Source organism: Glycine max, chromosome 8 (genome assembly GCF_000004515.6).
Source record: "Glycine max cultivar Williams 82 chromosome 8, Glycine_max_v4.0, whole genome shotgun sequence".
NCBI lineage: Eukaryota > Viridiplantae > Streptophyta > Magnoliopsida > Fabales > Fabaceae > Glycine > Glycine max.
Window position 1 is genome coordinate 19,521,030 of NC_038244.2, and position 16,000 is coordinate 19,537,029.

At 41.9% G+C, this 16,000-nt stretch overlaps 1 protein-coding gene across 3 annotated transcripts in view; it reads right to left on the reverse strand.

Moving 5' to 3' along the window:
• LOC100804594 (protein FORGETTER 1) overlaps positions 1-16,000 on the reverse strand; it is a 72,418-nt gene that overhangs the window by 36,030 nt on the left and 20,388 nt on the right. For all 3 annotated transcript variants that reach the window (XR_001389523.3, XM_006585657.4, XM_014779206.3), the window contains exons 6-7: positions 14,678-14,859; positions 1,799-1,876 (exon numbers count right to left, since the gene is read on the reverse strand). Coding sequence is in view for 2 of the 3 variants with exons in the window: in XM_006585657.4 (XP_006585720.1) it covers positions 1,799-1,876; positions 14,678-14,859 (260 nt within the window). In the remaining variant the exon portion in view is untranslated. The remainder of the gene's footprint in view (positions 1-1,798; positions 1,877-14,677; positions 14,860-16,000) is intronic.

Genomic DNA, 16,000 nt, shown 5'->3' on the forward strand with positions numbered 1-16,000 from the left:
AAGGAGACAAAAACTTTTTGCAAAATAGGCACAAAAAAAAAATTAGTGGATAACTGTAAGTCATTCTTGTTTCAAAACATAAAAAATAAAAAAATAACTCAGCAAAAAAAGAACTATTTATTTCCTATTAGTACTCATCTTGCATGAGGGGGGAATGGATTGTTTGAGATAGTAAGATATTAAAACTTTTGTTATGAGACCAAAATTGCATCCAAAATTTTCAATTTTAACAACTATAAAAAGACCACTCTGTGATGCCTGCCAGATCATCCACTAAAAACCAATATGCTTTTGATGTTGTAAAAAACTCAGTAGCTAATTGTCTATTTACGATCGTATTAAATAATAAATAATCAACTTAGTGAAGTTATCTAATAATGCATATTTCAAGAATCAAGATTAGATGTGCTTTTGAATCCCTTCATGAATCCACCAAAGAAACTGCTGTGCAGAAAATCAGACCTATTTATAGCACATAGACACAATGAAAACTTAAGATACACTAATGCCAAATATACTAAACAAATAAGCAGATTTCCACAATCACTTGCACTCGTTTCCTATACAAAATCTACAAATGTGAATGAACAGTGAATGTTTGAGCAAACCAAGACATGCAGAGTTCTTATCAATGAAATGCAGTAATCTATACTGCAGTATTGCCTTTCGACCATAGATACCACAAATCGCAAATGTCTAACAACAACAATCATTCGTTAACCAACTAGCTAGGATCAGAACCAGTATTACAAAGACTATTGTAAAGTTTTGTATGTGGTACATGTTCAGGTACACAGCATGGGACTTTTTGTAATAGATGGTACCAAGGAATAGACTAAGTCAACTAATTTTTTTTTTTATCAGCAAAAGTAATATATATATTAATGAGTACCAGAGGTACTGTAAGTACATATAGCAGACCAGAATTGGTTACACAGCAAGTGAGGATTGCACCAGACCATGTTCTGGATACAAAGCTAAGATTACTACATATAGTTACACTAGTATGCTATCCTACTGTATTAGAAATCCGGCCCTAATATTGGATGACCAATGATTGTAGTGGATGTCAAAACCCTTCTCCAGATTTGTGAGCCATGTCCATAACACAAAGATTGCATCATCTAGCATTTGATTAGCATCAAAAGAACCATTAGAAAAGATAATGTTATTTCTTTGCTTCCAAATGGACCATGTCAAAGCTACCCACCACCATCTCCATCTAATAGCCCTCATTCCCTCCGGCCCTCAGCTAATAAATTAGTTAGGATTGGAATTTGCTAGAACTGAGTCAATATTCATAAACTTCAAAGCATACTACCACCAAGCAAAAAAACCTTCATATTATCTAATTGCCCAAAACTGAAGTTTCTGTATGGCCTAGATCCAATTATAGTCAATGGAAGTTTATTTCACAGGGATATGTTTCTTTAACACCACTGGTTTTGAACTATTTTTATTGAAAAAATAAATTTTAGAATTTTTGCCTCTGGACTTTCTACAAGTTGCATCTACTAGGCATATTAAATCAGACCACTGTTATCTTTATTTCAGCTTAGATATCACTTATCTTATAGAATGTTCATTTAGATTCACCATATTAAAAATATTCCAAAAAATACTACATATAAAAATAAATGGGGATTAGAAGTAGAACCAAACGTATATTTAAAATACAATAGAAATATATCTTTCCAATGAATGAAGACCCACTTCAACGTAAATTCACTAAGAAAACAACATAAAAAATATAGAAACTTGTGGTCATCATTTCAAAAAATTGGAATGAAGAACAAACCTGGATATCAACCACTGCTTCTCCAGTTCGTGTCGGCTGACTACCAGATTCAGGGACCAAATTTTTTGCTTTGTGACACTGCAATGAACCATTTAAACATTAGTAACAAAAAGGTGAATAATTTAAAAATTGAATCCAAGAAGCACCTGAAATAACAATTAAAGACTCAAAATAAACATTGGAAACAGTAAAAAAGATAAGCTGAGATGAGAGAGAGAGAGAGAGTCAGAGAGAGAGAGGGGGCGGGGGGGGGGGGGTGGGTGAGAGTAAGAGATAGGAGAGAAAGAGAGAGACCAAGAGTGGATTCCCAATGGACACCAACTAGGAACAAGGATGGGCACCAGCAACAATACAACCGAACAAACTGGAGGGATCAAAACGACATATCCTCCTTCTATTTCACACGATTCTCAGACGAGATCAGCGAGAAGGAACTGTGGTATCAATTCAGAAAATGGGGAGATGTGAGGGAGATATTCATCTCCAAACATAGAAATAAGAATGGGAGAAGATACGGTTTTGCAAGATTCAAGGGTGTTAACGACGTGCACACACTAGAAAGGCAGTTGGACAGCATTGTCATCGGAAGAATGAAGCTATTTGTCAACATTCCAAAATATGAGAGACAGAGGGGTGGAAGAACAAGTTCAGAGGCCAAAGAGAAGGGACAAATGCAGCAGAAGGACCACGCAGTACCACACCCTGGTCATCGCGGAGAAAGAACAACCCACGTATCGTATGCAGAGGTGGTCGCGAGGAAAGGAAAGATGAAGACACCACAAGGTGACGAAGGTGGACTAACCTCAATGCACCTCGAGGTCTCGTCGGAAATGAAGAAAAGGCTCGGTGATGCTTGGGTAGGGAGACTGACAAATCCGGCGAAGTTCGAAAATGTAGAAGATGAATTTAGATAGGAGTGCGGAGTGGATATCTCCTCCAAATACATGGGGGATGACATGGTATTGTTGCTCGGGCTAAATGATGCAAAAGCAAAACAACTAATCCAAGAAGAAAGTCACGGTATGCCCCCCCTGTTTTACTCGTTGCAGAAGTGGAACCTGAGCCTGCGCCCGGATTATACGCTGACATGGGTCCAATGTTGGGGGATCCCGATCCTAGCATGGGATTCAACAAAGATCAGACAGATAGTCAGTATCATGGGAGAGATGGTGGAGGTTGACGATGAAGTCGATGAATGCAGGAAATTGGATAGAGCACGGGTGCTCATAAAAACACCCTGGAAGCCCGCCATTCAACACACCGTAGCTGTTCACATAGATTCAGAAGTGTATCATGTTCGTATCTTGGAGGGATGCGGAAATAACTCAGCAATGTGCCAGTGTCGAAGAAGCAGAGGTACAGGCTCGTCGGAGGAGGAAATCGACTCCGATGGAAGCTTTATGGCTTCCCCGACATCGGTGAGGACAATGATGATGGAAATGGAAGATGGTGCGTCGCAGTTGGGAGCGCAACCAAACAAGGAGGATCCACGGCAGAAAGAATGGAGAGGAGCAGGCAACAGCGCCGAAGACCAGTCCTCGCAGTTACCCAGCGGTCCACCTGAAGGAAGCTCCATGGGCCTCCCGACATCGGGGCGGATTATCGCACCGGAAATGGAAGATGATGCATGGCAGCTGAGAACACAGCCAAACATCATGGTGCCGCGGCGGAAACAGGGCAAAGGAGAAGGAGATGGCGTCGACGACCAGCCCTCGCGGTTACCCAGCGGTCAAACTGAAACACAGCGACCACTGGGTAATGGTAAATCCCCGCGGACAAAGGCACAACAACAGAAATCAAATGAGGGGCAAACCAAATCAGGAAAGGGTGAAGAACGGACGGCGGGAGGACCAAGGCGCAGTGCATGCACCATGTTCGATGAAGAAAAAAGTGAGGATGGAAGGGGAAAGTCTGCGGGCAGGGATAATGGCACAGCAAGAAAAGAAAAGAGCTTTAAAGGTGAAAGTAGCTTGGTGGACAATAGAGGCTACGTGGCAGGAAATTTTAGAAGGGAGGAAAAAGGGGTAAAAGGTAGAGACGGGGAGGAGTTGGATAGCTCAACTGAAATGGGCTTTACTACCTACACCCCTATTAAAACCCAATCAGTCAAGGAGTGTAGCCCACAGAATAAAAAGACAGATTCAGCTATCTCCTGGAAAGTGTATTCCCGAACCAGGAGGTATAAAAAGCAAGTGCAGGATGGAAATGCCAACTATGAAGCCCAAACCAATGGCTTAGTAATACACACAACACCAACGCAGCAGCAACAAAATAAAGAAAGTACACAGCAGCAGCAAATAATGGCCACAGACAAGGGTTGAACGCCACTGCAGCCCAATAATGATCTCGGAGGAGTAACATCACCTCAGGATGAAGGGGGGATACAGGATTAGAAGAAAGCAAATTGCAAGATGCAATAGAGTTGTGGGAATTAGCAACAAAGTTGGGGGTAAGTGGAGTGGAAGACCAAGGGAAGTTGGTTGAAAAAATTATGACAATGGAAGAGAGAGATAGGAAAGAAGCAGAAAGGTTGGGGATTAGGAGGCATAATTTATGAATATTATCACTTACAATGTAAGAGGGTTAGGGAGGGGGGTGAAATGGTCAACAATAAGGAGACTGATTAAAAAAGAAAGTGTAGATATGATGTGCATTCAGGAAACTAAGAAGGAGTCAATAGAGAAATCAATGTGTCAGGCATTGTGGGGGGATGCTGATGTGGCTTGGGAAATGCAGCCGGCAAATAATACAACAGCAGGGGGAATATTATGTATGTGGAGTGAAAAAATATTCAAACTGGAAAGGAAAGTTATTGACAATGGGTTCATTTTATTGACAGGCCAGTGGGTTAAAGAGGCACAGCAGGTTCACATAATGTCCGTATATTCACCATGTGATACTCACAACAAAAGAACATTATGGGAAGCCATCAGACAGCTGAAATCATCAAACCAAGGGGGCTTATGGTGCATCTCAGGGGATTTCAACAACATCAGAGACCAATCAAAGAGAGCGGGAGTATGCCAAAGGGGGGTAGAGGAGAGCAGTATAAAAGAGTTCAACAAATGGATTGAAGACATGGAGAAAGAGGAGGCACCTTGGGTGGGTAGAAAGTTCACGTGGTTCAGACCCAATGGAGAGGCAAGGAGTAAGTTAGACAGATTTATGGTATCCCCAAAGTGGCTTGCTAAATGGCTCGGATGCACACAGCATCCATTGGACAGCAACTTCTCTGATCATTGCTCGGTTCTGCTTAGATCCAAGTGTATTGATTGGGGTCCAAAGCCGTTCAGAATCCTTGACTGCTGGCTATTGGATAAATCATTCAAGTCAATTGTGAAGGAGTGCTGGACAGCCAATCATCAGAGGGGTTGGGGAGGATATGTACTTAAAGAAAAAATAAAGAAATTGAAAGAAAGGTTGAAGATATGGAACAGAGAGCAGTATGGTGATACTTTTCAGAAATATAAGAAGATTGAGAAGGAGTTAAACAACCTGGAAGTGAGCACAAGTGATAGACTACTTTCCCTTCAAGAGGTGATTACCAGGAAACAGCTCCAAGAAGATCTGTGGGTAGCTGCACAAACCCACGAATCTTTGCTAAGGCAAAAGGCGAGATCTAGATGGGTTAAAGAAGGCGATTGCAATTCCCGATATTTTCATTTGCTGGTTAATGCAAGCCGTAGAAGTAACTCTTTGAACGGAGTGTGAATTGATGGAGCATGGACTGAAGATCCAGCAAGAGTAAAAGAGGAAGCTAGATCATTTTTTTTCCACCGGTTCCAAGAAACTGACCAAAACAGACCCCGCTTAGATGGTATTCGCTTCCAGACCATAGGTCATCACCAAAATGACATGCTATCGGGGAGATTTCAGGAAGAAGAGATAAAGGACGCAGTTTGGGGGTGTGGGAGTGACAAAAGCCCAGGCCCAGATGGAATTAATTTCAAATTTATAAAGCAATTCTGGCATATAATTAAGCCTGATGTCCTGCAGTTCCTGGATGAATTCTATGTCAATGGAAATTTTCCCTCCTGGATGAATTCTATGTCAATGGAATTTTTCCAAGAGGATGTAATGCCTCTTTCATAGTTCTAATCCCAAAGGTGAAGAATCCACAAGCTCTGGGCGAATACAGACCTGTATCACTCATTGGATGTATGTACAAGATAGTGGCCAAAATTCTAGCCAATAGATTGAAGAAGATCATGCCATGTATAATAGATGAAAGACAATCAGCATTCATAGAGGGCAGACAATTGTTACAAAGTGCATTGATAGCAAATGAAGTGGTTGACGAGGCTAACAGAACTCAAAGACCTTGCATTGTCTTCAAAGTGGACTATAAGAAGGCATATGATTCTGTCTCCTGGGACTTCTTATTTTATATGCTCAGAAGGTTGGGGTTTTGCTTCAAATGGATAAAGTGGATAGAGGGGTGCTTGAAATCTGCATCTATTTCACTATTGGTAAATGGTAGCCCCTTGTCTGAGTTCATTCCACAAAGAAGGCTTAGGCAAGGGGATCCGTTAGCACCCTTTCTCTTTAATATTGTGCTGAGGCGTTGAATGGGTTGATGAGAGAGGCTGAGAAACAAAACTTATTCAGGGGATTCCGAGTGGGCTCAAATAATGTGGATATTAGCATCCTCCAATATGCGGATGACACCATTTTTTTTGGAGAGGATTCGATGGAGAATGTTAAGGCTATCAAGGCAATTCTGCAGACTTTTGAGATGGTTTCTAGCCTTAAAATTAACTTTGCAAAAAGTTGTTTTGGTGCATTTGGAATGTCAGATAGGTGGAAGAGGGAAGCAGCCAGTTGTTTGAATTGTAGCTTGTTGTCCATCCCGTTTGTTTACCTAGGCATACCTATAGGGGCAAACCCTAGACGGTGCCACATGTGGAATCCTATTCTTGAAAAGTGTGAGAGAGCTCTAAATAAAGACACCTTTCATTTGGGGGGAGAGTGACTCTTATTCAGTCCGTCTTAACTTCGTTGCCTATTTACTTTTTATCTTTTTTCAGGATTCCTAAGAAAGTGGTGGAGAAGCTAGTGTCTATACAAAGAAGATTCCTATGGGGAGGTGGCATAGATCAAAACAAGATTGCTTGGGTCAAATGAGAGACAGCATGCCTCCCTAAAGAGAAAGGGGGATTGGGAATCAAGGACATCAATACCTTCAACATCGCCCTGCTAGGCAAATGGAGGTGGAATCTATTTCAGCATGAAGGACAATTGTGGGCTAGGGTTCTGGAGTCTAAATATGGAGGTTGGAGGGGATTGGACGAAGCACATCGAGACAATCATGAGTCAATTTGGTGGAGGGATCTAAAGATGGTCGTTCAAAACTCACAACAGGGGATGGAGCTGAGTAATAGCATAGAGTGGAGGCTTGGCTGTGGAGATAGAATCAAATTTTGCGAGGATAAGTAGGTAGATGGAGAGGAATCATTGGCAGCAAAATATCCCAGATTGTACCTAATATCGTGCCAACAAAACCATATTATCCAGCAGATGGGAGGATTTAGGGAAGAAGAGTGGGAGTGAAACTTTTTGTGGAGGAGGCCATTGTTTGACAATGAGATACCAATGGCTATAAATTTCTTACAACATGTTGAAAGTAAGGCTATCCAGATACATCAATAAGATGAACCAGAGTAGGAGAGAGATGAGAGAGAAAGATAGAGAGAGAGAGAGACAGACAGAGATAGAGAGAGGGCAGGACAACGAGGGAGAGTGAGTGAGAGAGTAAGGGAGAACGGGAGAGAGAGAGCGACAGAGAATCGAGCGGAGACACGGAGGGAGAGGGGTCGCACTGCAGTCAGAGATACACCGAGAGCAAGGCGTAGAAAGGAACACTCCGATGGAAGGAACGCGTCCAGAAGAGGGAGATACTCTTTCGAAGCAAACACAATCTATGAAGAAGATCGAGAACATAGCGACACTCGGTCTAATCAACAGCAGGGCGCATGGATACAAGTGAGGGGTAGGAGAAAGAATGAGAAGAAGACCCTGCCAGAGTTTGGAAGGGAAGTGGATGGACATTATGCTTGTGGTCGGAATATCAGTCGTGGAAGGGGATCAACTCTTACCTGGAGGGACAGACCAGACGTAACCTCCTTCTATTTTTCCCATTTCCCTTATTTTGTTCAAGAAAAACAACTCTGGAGGATTTTCCAGGAGTGGGGAAAAGTATGGGAGGTTTTTATACCCACGAAGAGGAACAAACAAGGCCATAGATATGGTTTTGTACATTTCAAAGGGGTGGAGAATGAGGATAGGTTGGAGAGAAAGCTTGATAATAATATATACATAAATGACATGAAGATGTTCGTCAATAAACCAAAATTTCAGAGAGGAGGATATAAGGCAGATAATACTCAAACAGGGACCATAAGCAGAACAGGAGGTCAAATCATGGAGGACGAACCTTTTCACCAACCGAAACATCACCACACCCTGCCGTCTAAGACTAAGACTTATGCGGAAGTGGTGAAGCAACATAACTTGCAGGAAGGAAAAGGGGTACAGGGGATTACGTCGGGGGAAGCAATAACAGACGATAAAATAGAGCCTATAGTCATCCAAACAGAGAAGTCGAAGACAAAATGGCTTGATAAGGTGTGGGTGGGTCATCTAAAAAACGAAGGTATGTTTGACAGAGTGGAAGAGGAGCTACAGGAGATGCAGGGACTGGGTGGAACGAAGGTGAAATCGGCATATTGGGGAGAGGATATGGTCATTCTTCATGACTTAGACGAGGTAACAGTTAACATCATCAATCAAAGAGAACTTGTTACAGGCGCGACTCCTTTCTCCTCCATTCAGAAGTGGACGCCGATGATGGTGCCGTCGTATCGCTTAACATGGCTTCTCATTTGGGGAGTTCCGTTGCAAGCGTGGGATGCAGAATATATAGCAGATATCGTGGCGACCTGTGGTGAGCTGGTGGAGTTAGACCCGGCAACGGAAGACAAGTCGAGGATGAATATCGCTCGAGTTCTGATTCGCACGAAGGGGAAACCACTTATTGCTCAAAAGCTCAGCGTCATAGTGGATGGTTGTAGACATTCGTTGGAGGTGAGAGAGGATACGGTTTCCGGGTGGGGAAGAAAGAGGAGGTTGAAACCAAACGAGGGACTCTTTTCGTCACCTTTCTCCACCGACATGGAGGATGAAGATGATGAGCCAAACACCTATGACCATCGATGGATATCGCCCGACGGCCTCACGGTTAGCAACGTCGGCGCGTCTCCTACCCAAAGGCCGTCGTTTGGTAAGAGAATCCACCGTCGGGGCCGCCGGGATTCAGGTTCCTGTTCGCGGCGAAGGAACGATGTCCGTGGTAGCACGGCTGACGTGTCACCACGTCGTTCGAGCACGCCTCCACGCGTCACGAAGGTCCTGAACCAAGCCAGGTTGGACCAGACCGAGGGCAACGGTCCTCTCCCTACGGGCATGCACGATTTTGGAAGGTCTGATCCTAGGTTTCCCTGCCCAACCCAATCTCAGATACTGTTGTGGAAACTGCAGCTGCAGGGCCTCTGTTGAATATCTCTCGGTCAATGGATGCTTTTGACAAAACGAATGACCAAGGGGCCCTGGAAGAATATCCTTCGGTCAATGGATCTGAGGGATCTCCAGTGGTCAATCAGAATTCAAATTTATTGGGTCCGGCTGATAGAGACTTTGCAATGTTTTCCCACGGTGTGAAGGAGGATGAAGTAAATAGGAAGGTGGGCTTGGAAAATAAAGGCCCAGTTACAGAAGAGGGCAAGTCCATCTCTTCTCTTAAAGTGTATAGCAGAAGAAAGACTGGGCAAATAGCAAAGTTTATGGCCCGTTTAAATCTAGGCCCAGTTTTAAATGAAATTGGAAGTGAAGAGGAAACAAGGAAGGTGGTCTCAGACAGCATTTTTGATGAAAATAACGAAAGGAATGTTCATCGCGACATACCCTCAGGCCCATTGACTCCTAAACAGGATCCCCCCCACATAGTCCCAATCCCCCTAGCAGCTTTAATAATGATTTCTCTGGTGTGGAAGATGAAGAGCACTGGGAGATAGCCCGACAATTGGGTATATCATTTCCTGTAAACATCAAAAACAGGGGTAAGGAGAAGTTGGATGTGGATAACACAGGATATTCATTTGCAGCATCAGCAGAGACGGGAAATAATACAAATGACCCATGAATATTCTGTCTCTCAATACTAGAGGTCTGGGCAGTGGAGTCAAGAGATCAGCCATCCGAAAATTAACTCTGGCCAACAAAATTGATGTTCTTTGCTTACAAGAAACTAAGAAGGTCTCCATTGATAAGAAGCTTTGTCAATACTTGTGGGGGGATAGTAATGTTACCTGGGAATGTCTCCCTTCTAATAACACAGCAGGTGGCTTGTTATGTATCTGGAATAATGATTCCTTTGTGGTGTATAGGAGGGCTGTGGGTAGTGGTTTTATTTTGCTGGAAGGCTTGTGGGTAAAGGAAAACAAGAAAGTCATCATCACTAATGTTTATGCGCCATGTGATTTACAAGGGAAGAGATCCTGCATCTGAAATCCTCTTACCAAAGTGATATGTGGTGCATTTTAGGAGATTTCAACTCCATAAGAAATCAAAATGAGAGAATGAGTTCATCTCAGAATCTGGTCAACTCATCCAGTATTGATGAATTTAATTCCTGGATCTCTCATATGGCCTTAGAAGAGGTTAGATCTATAGGCAGGAAGTATACTTGGTTCAGACCTAATGGTAGTGCCATGAGTAAGTTGGACAGGTTCTTCATTTCTGATAATTGGTTGATTCAGTGGCCTGACACAACACAGTTTGTTCTAGATAGAGATTTTTCAGATCATTGTCCTATCCTTCTAAGATCCAAAAGTGTTGATTGGGGTCCTAAGCCTTTCAAGGTCATGGACTGGTGGTTGCAGGACAAGGGTTTTCAGGAAATGGTGATCCTTAAGTGGAGCAATTACCACCCTAGTGGATGGGGAGGATATGCCCTCAAGAAAAAATTGAAGTTCATTAAAGCTTGCATTCGACAGTGGAGCTCATCCAATGGAGTAATTGATGCTAAGAAAATTCAGGATTTAAAGGAGCTGAATGCTTTGGAGGCTGGTAGTTCTGACAGAAATCTGAATCAATCAGAAGTGGAGCTCAAGAAGTCTCTGCAGGAGCAATTGTGGCATGCTGCTAATGCCTATGAATCTTTGCTGAGGCAAAAGGCTAGAGTGAAATGGTTAAAGGAAGGGGACAGAAATTCAGCTTACTTCCACAAGCTGATAAATCATAGAAGAAGACATAATGCCATTCAAGGATTGATCATTGATGGGGAATGGGTTCAGGACCCTAGTAGGGTCAAAACTGAGGCTTTCAATCATTTCAAAGATAGATTTTCTGAGCAGAATTTTAATAGACCAACCCTGGATGGTGTGCAGCTACCTTCCATTGGTCAAAGCGAGAATGAAGCCCTTGTGGCCAGATTTTCTGATGCAGAAATAACCTCAGCTGTGTGGGACTGTCATGGTGATAAAAGCCCGGGCCCGGACGGACTCAATTTCAATTTTATCAAGAAGTTTTGGAAGACTTTGAAGCCTGACTTTGTGCGTTTCTTGGATGAGTTTTATTATAATGCTTCTTTCCCAAAAGGAAGCAATGCCTCTTTCATAGCTCTTATTCCCAAGATCAAGGATCCCCAAGCTCTTAACGATTACAGGCCAATCTCTCTTATAGGTTGTGTCTACAAAGTTGTATCCAAGGTCTTGGCTAATAGATTAGCCCTTATTTTACCTCAGCTGATTGATGAAAGGCAAACAGCCTTTATGAAAGGAAGGCATATTTTGCATGGAGTGATGATAGCTAATGAGGTCATAGCTGAAGCTAAATCAAAAAATAAATCTTGCATGTTCTTCAAGGTTGATTTTGAAAAAGCTTACGACTCGGTCTCTTGGGGCTTTCTTAACTATATGATGTTAAGGATGGGTTTTTGTGAAAGGTGGAGAAAGTGGATCCATGGCTGCCTTGCTACTGCATCAGTGTCCATTTTAATTAATGGAAGTCCCACTTCGGAGTTTGCACCCAAGAGAGGTTTAAGGCAGGGTGACCCCCTTGCTCCCCTCCTTTTTAATTTGGTGGAAGAAGGGCTTACAGGATTAATGAGGACAGCCATATCCAAAAATCTGTACAGCAGCTATCAAGTTGGAAGTTTGAAGGAAGATATAAATATTCTGCAATATGCAGATGACACTCTATTCTTTGAAAAGGCTATGTCAGCCAATGTCAGAGTTATAAAGTCTATCTTATCATGTTTTGAGTTGGCTTCTGGACTCAGGATCAACTATTCAAAAAGTCAGTTTGGATGCATTGGAAAATCTGAGGAATGGTGTAGAGATGCGGCCCTTTTTCTCAACTGCAGGCAGATGAATATTCCTTTCTTGTACCTAGGAATTCCAGTGGGGTCTAGTCCGAAAAGTGGGAGTGTTTGGCAGCCTATCATCAACAAATTTCAGACCAAGCTGGCATCTTGGAAGCACAGATGTCTCTCCATGGGGGGCAGAATTACCATTATCAACTCTGTTCTGACAGCAATGCCTATTTATTTGTTGTCTTTCTACAGAATTCCCAAAAAAGTTGCTCAGAAAATAGTAGCTATTCAAAGAAATTTCCTTTGGGGTGGTGGCAATGACACATATAAGATCCCTTGGGTTAAATGGGATACAGTCTGTTTACCTAAAGCTAGAGGTGGATTGGGTATTAAAGATTTGAACAAGTTCAATGAAGCCTTGCTAGGCAAATGGGGGTGGCAGTTGGCAAACAATCCTCATCAGCTGTGGGCTAGAATTTTAGTGTCTATATATGGGCGATGGCATGCCTTATTACATGGTAGAGGTAGTGTTGACAGTTCTCCTTGGTGGAAGGATTTAAAATCTATCTTCCAGCAGCAACACCAGTGTAGTTTGGCCACTAACTTGAGGTGGAAGGTGGGTAATGGGGCCAGAATCCAGTTCTGGAAAGACAAATGGAGGGAAGAGGATATAACCCTTAAAGACAAATACCCTGTTTTATATCAGGTGAGTCAGCAACAGGACCTTACTATTAATTTGATGGGTCAGAATGTTGAAAATGGGTGGGACTGGAAGTTCCAATGGAGGAGAAATTTTTTCGATCATGAAATTGATATGGTGGCAGCTTTCATGGATGAGATTGATGGGGTTCAGATTCACTCCTCTAGAATGGATCATCTCACTTGGAGGGCTGACCCTAGTGGATCCTATTCCACAAAGTCAGCATACATTTTTCTCATGGAAGATGGCAGTTCAGAATATGAAGATAATGCTTCCAGGTTTATGTGGAATCTGAAAATTCCTCCAAGAGCAGCTGCATTCTCTTGGAGAATTTTTAAAGATAGGTTGCCTACTAAGGCTAACTTAAGAAGGAGGCAGGTGTGCCTTTCATCGTATTCCTGCCCTTTATGTGAAGGAGAGGAGGAAACTATTGGTCATGTCATGTTCGATTGCACTAGAACTAGATGCCTTTGGTGGGAGGCTTTGAGATGGGCTGACAGAGTGGGTCCCTTCAACACTGATCCAAAAGATCACTTCATCCAATTCTCAAGCTGGAGTAGCAAAAGATGTATAGACAATAGATGGGCAGTGCTTTGGATAGCTTTATCTATGACTATTTGGAAGCATAGAAATTCAATGGTTTTTAATAACCAGAATTTCAACTCCGAAAAAGTCATGGATGAAGCTTTATTTCATTCCTGGGCCTGGTTAAAATGTATGGACAAAGATTTCCATATTCATTTTAATCAATGGTCCACTAGTTTGAGGGAGGAGTTGTCTTAGGGGTGGTTTCTTTTTGGCTTCAGCTAATGTTATTTTGTAATTTTCAGATGGGTTAGGCATTTTTGCCTTGTACTCTTTATCCTGTATGCAGCACACCTAGTACTGCATTATATATAATATTATATATCGATTTTTGCTGTGCAAAAAAAAAAAGGCTATCCAGATACAAAGAAGAGATGACTGGGTGTGGACACCAGATCCAAGTGGGCAATATACGGCGAAAAGTGCTTACAGGATGATGATGGGGGGAGCAACAGATGGGACACAGGATAGGGATTTTGAGGAGCTGTGGAAGATGAAGGTTCCAACCAAATTTGCAGTGTTCGCTTGGAGGCTGCTTAGAGACAGGTTGCCAACTAAAACAAATCTTCACAGGAGACAAGTAGAGATCGATAATAGGACCAGCCCATTTTGCAGAAGCACGGAGGAGGAAGCGGGACACTTGTTCTTTCATTGCACTAAAATCATCCTTATGTGGTGGGAATCCTTGTCTTGGGTGAACAATGTGGGAGTTTTTCCACAAGATCCAAGACAACATTTCCTCCAACATGGATCTATAGTGGCTGATGGACTAAGAACTAATAGATGGAAATGCTAGTGGTTGGCTGTCACTTGGACTATTTGGAAGAAAACGAATGACATAATCTCCTCCAATGACTCCTTCGACATCAACTAAATGATGGAAGAGGCAGCTTTCCTCACCTGGAAATGGCTTAGGAATTTGGAGAAGGACTTTGTAATTCATTTTAATCAATGGTCTAGTAACCTAAGAGAAGGGTTTGTGTGTCACTAGAGGATATAACCATAGATTAATAGTAGAGTTTAACATCAGGGTATGGCCTGGCTGTGGTTCCTAACCAGACTCCATTTAGTCTGTATTGGAACCAGAGTAAGGGCAATTATATAGCTGTACTTTAGTACCTCTGGTACTCAATTTATTTATTAATATATATATTATGTTTGCTGATAAAAAAAAATCAAAATAAACATTGGAAATATCAATTGACATCAGCAAATATTTCCATACCTCATCAAAAATTATAAGACCATCAAACCCTGGTCCACACCACTGTATGAGCTGCTGGAGACGAGAACGACCTTTCTCAGAAGATGCTATGAGGCTATTGTACGTCGAAAAAACAACTCCCTCCCTGACCCCAACAGACTTTGAATCAAGCTTAGAATAAGGCAGTTTGTTCAAAGCATGCACTGGATATAGGGAAAAGAAAAGGAAGATATTTAATTTGTAATAACAATGTAATATCGATAAAATAATTACCATAACTTTTTAAACAAAAGTCTACAACACAGTTACACAAACACCTGAAATGGACTGCAAAAGAAAATTTCTCCCAGGAAGATAACAAAGCAACAGAAAACTTTCATGCTTTGGATTAAAAAAAGCATAATTAGAGATAAGAATGTACACAAGAGAAGGATAATAACAAATGATCTGTCCTAAAACAGCTAGTGCGTATGATCCAACACAACAGCAGGACATGGAAGGGGCATAGCACCACCAGTACAATCTATATATATTGTAGAATCAGTAATTAGCCTAAATGCCAAATAATACTTTTAAGGTGTCCTTTGGTACGCATACAAAATGGAGTGGAACATTCTGTACCCCTTAATTGAATCAAAATATACTGCTTTTTTAATGTATGTTCTAATCGGTTCAACTTTTAAAATGAACCAAACACAGAACAGAGCCCATGTGATATGTTTTGTCCCCTTCTAACCTGTCAACATTGGCTACCTAAAAGTCTAGGTCAAACTAGTATAGTGCAACTAGTACAAGTCTGGCCTTTCTAATGCTAATGCTCTGGATTAGAAGTGAATTAGTGAAAGAAAGAAATGCAAAAGAAAGCAATGGGTAGGATAGAAATAAAAGAGAAATAGAGTGAAAAAGATGTATTGTTTGGATGTCTTAGAATTTAGGTTTGAACCTAACTCAACCCCAAAAGCTAGAGTGAGGGTTGGCCCCCTACATAGATACATTATCTTGGCATTATCTCTAGTTAATGTGGGATTTAGCACTTGGGTTTTTCTTAATACACCCCTCATGTGTAGTACTGTGAGACTTGGTGCAAAGATAATATGGTAGGTGGCCCAATATAAAAATGCCAGTGCGCCTTATGACGCCACCATTTTTTTTTTTTTGGAAGGCAAAAATATAGTATTATTAATAGAAACATAACAGTACCAGAAGTACTGAGAATAGCAAATACAAGGCACCCAAGGCGCCACCTTCCAAAAGCAAAACCCAACAAAAACCCCACCTCATAAGGAGATATTACAAATTAACCAAAGAACTCCGAAAGATTGGTAGACCAATGGTTAAATAGAA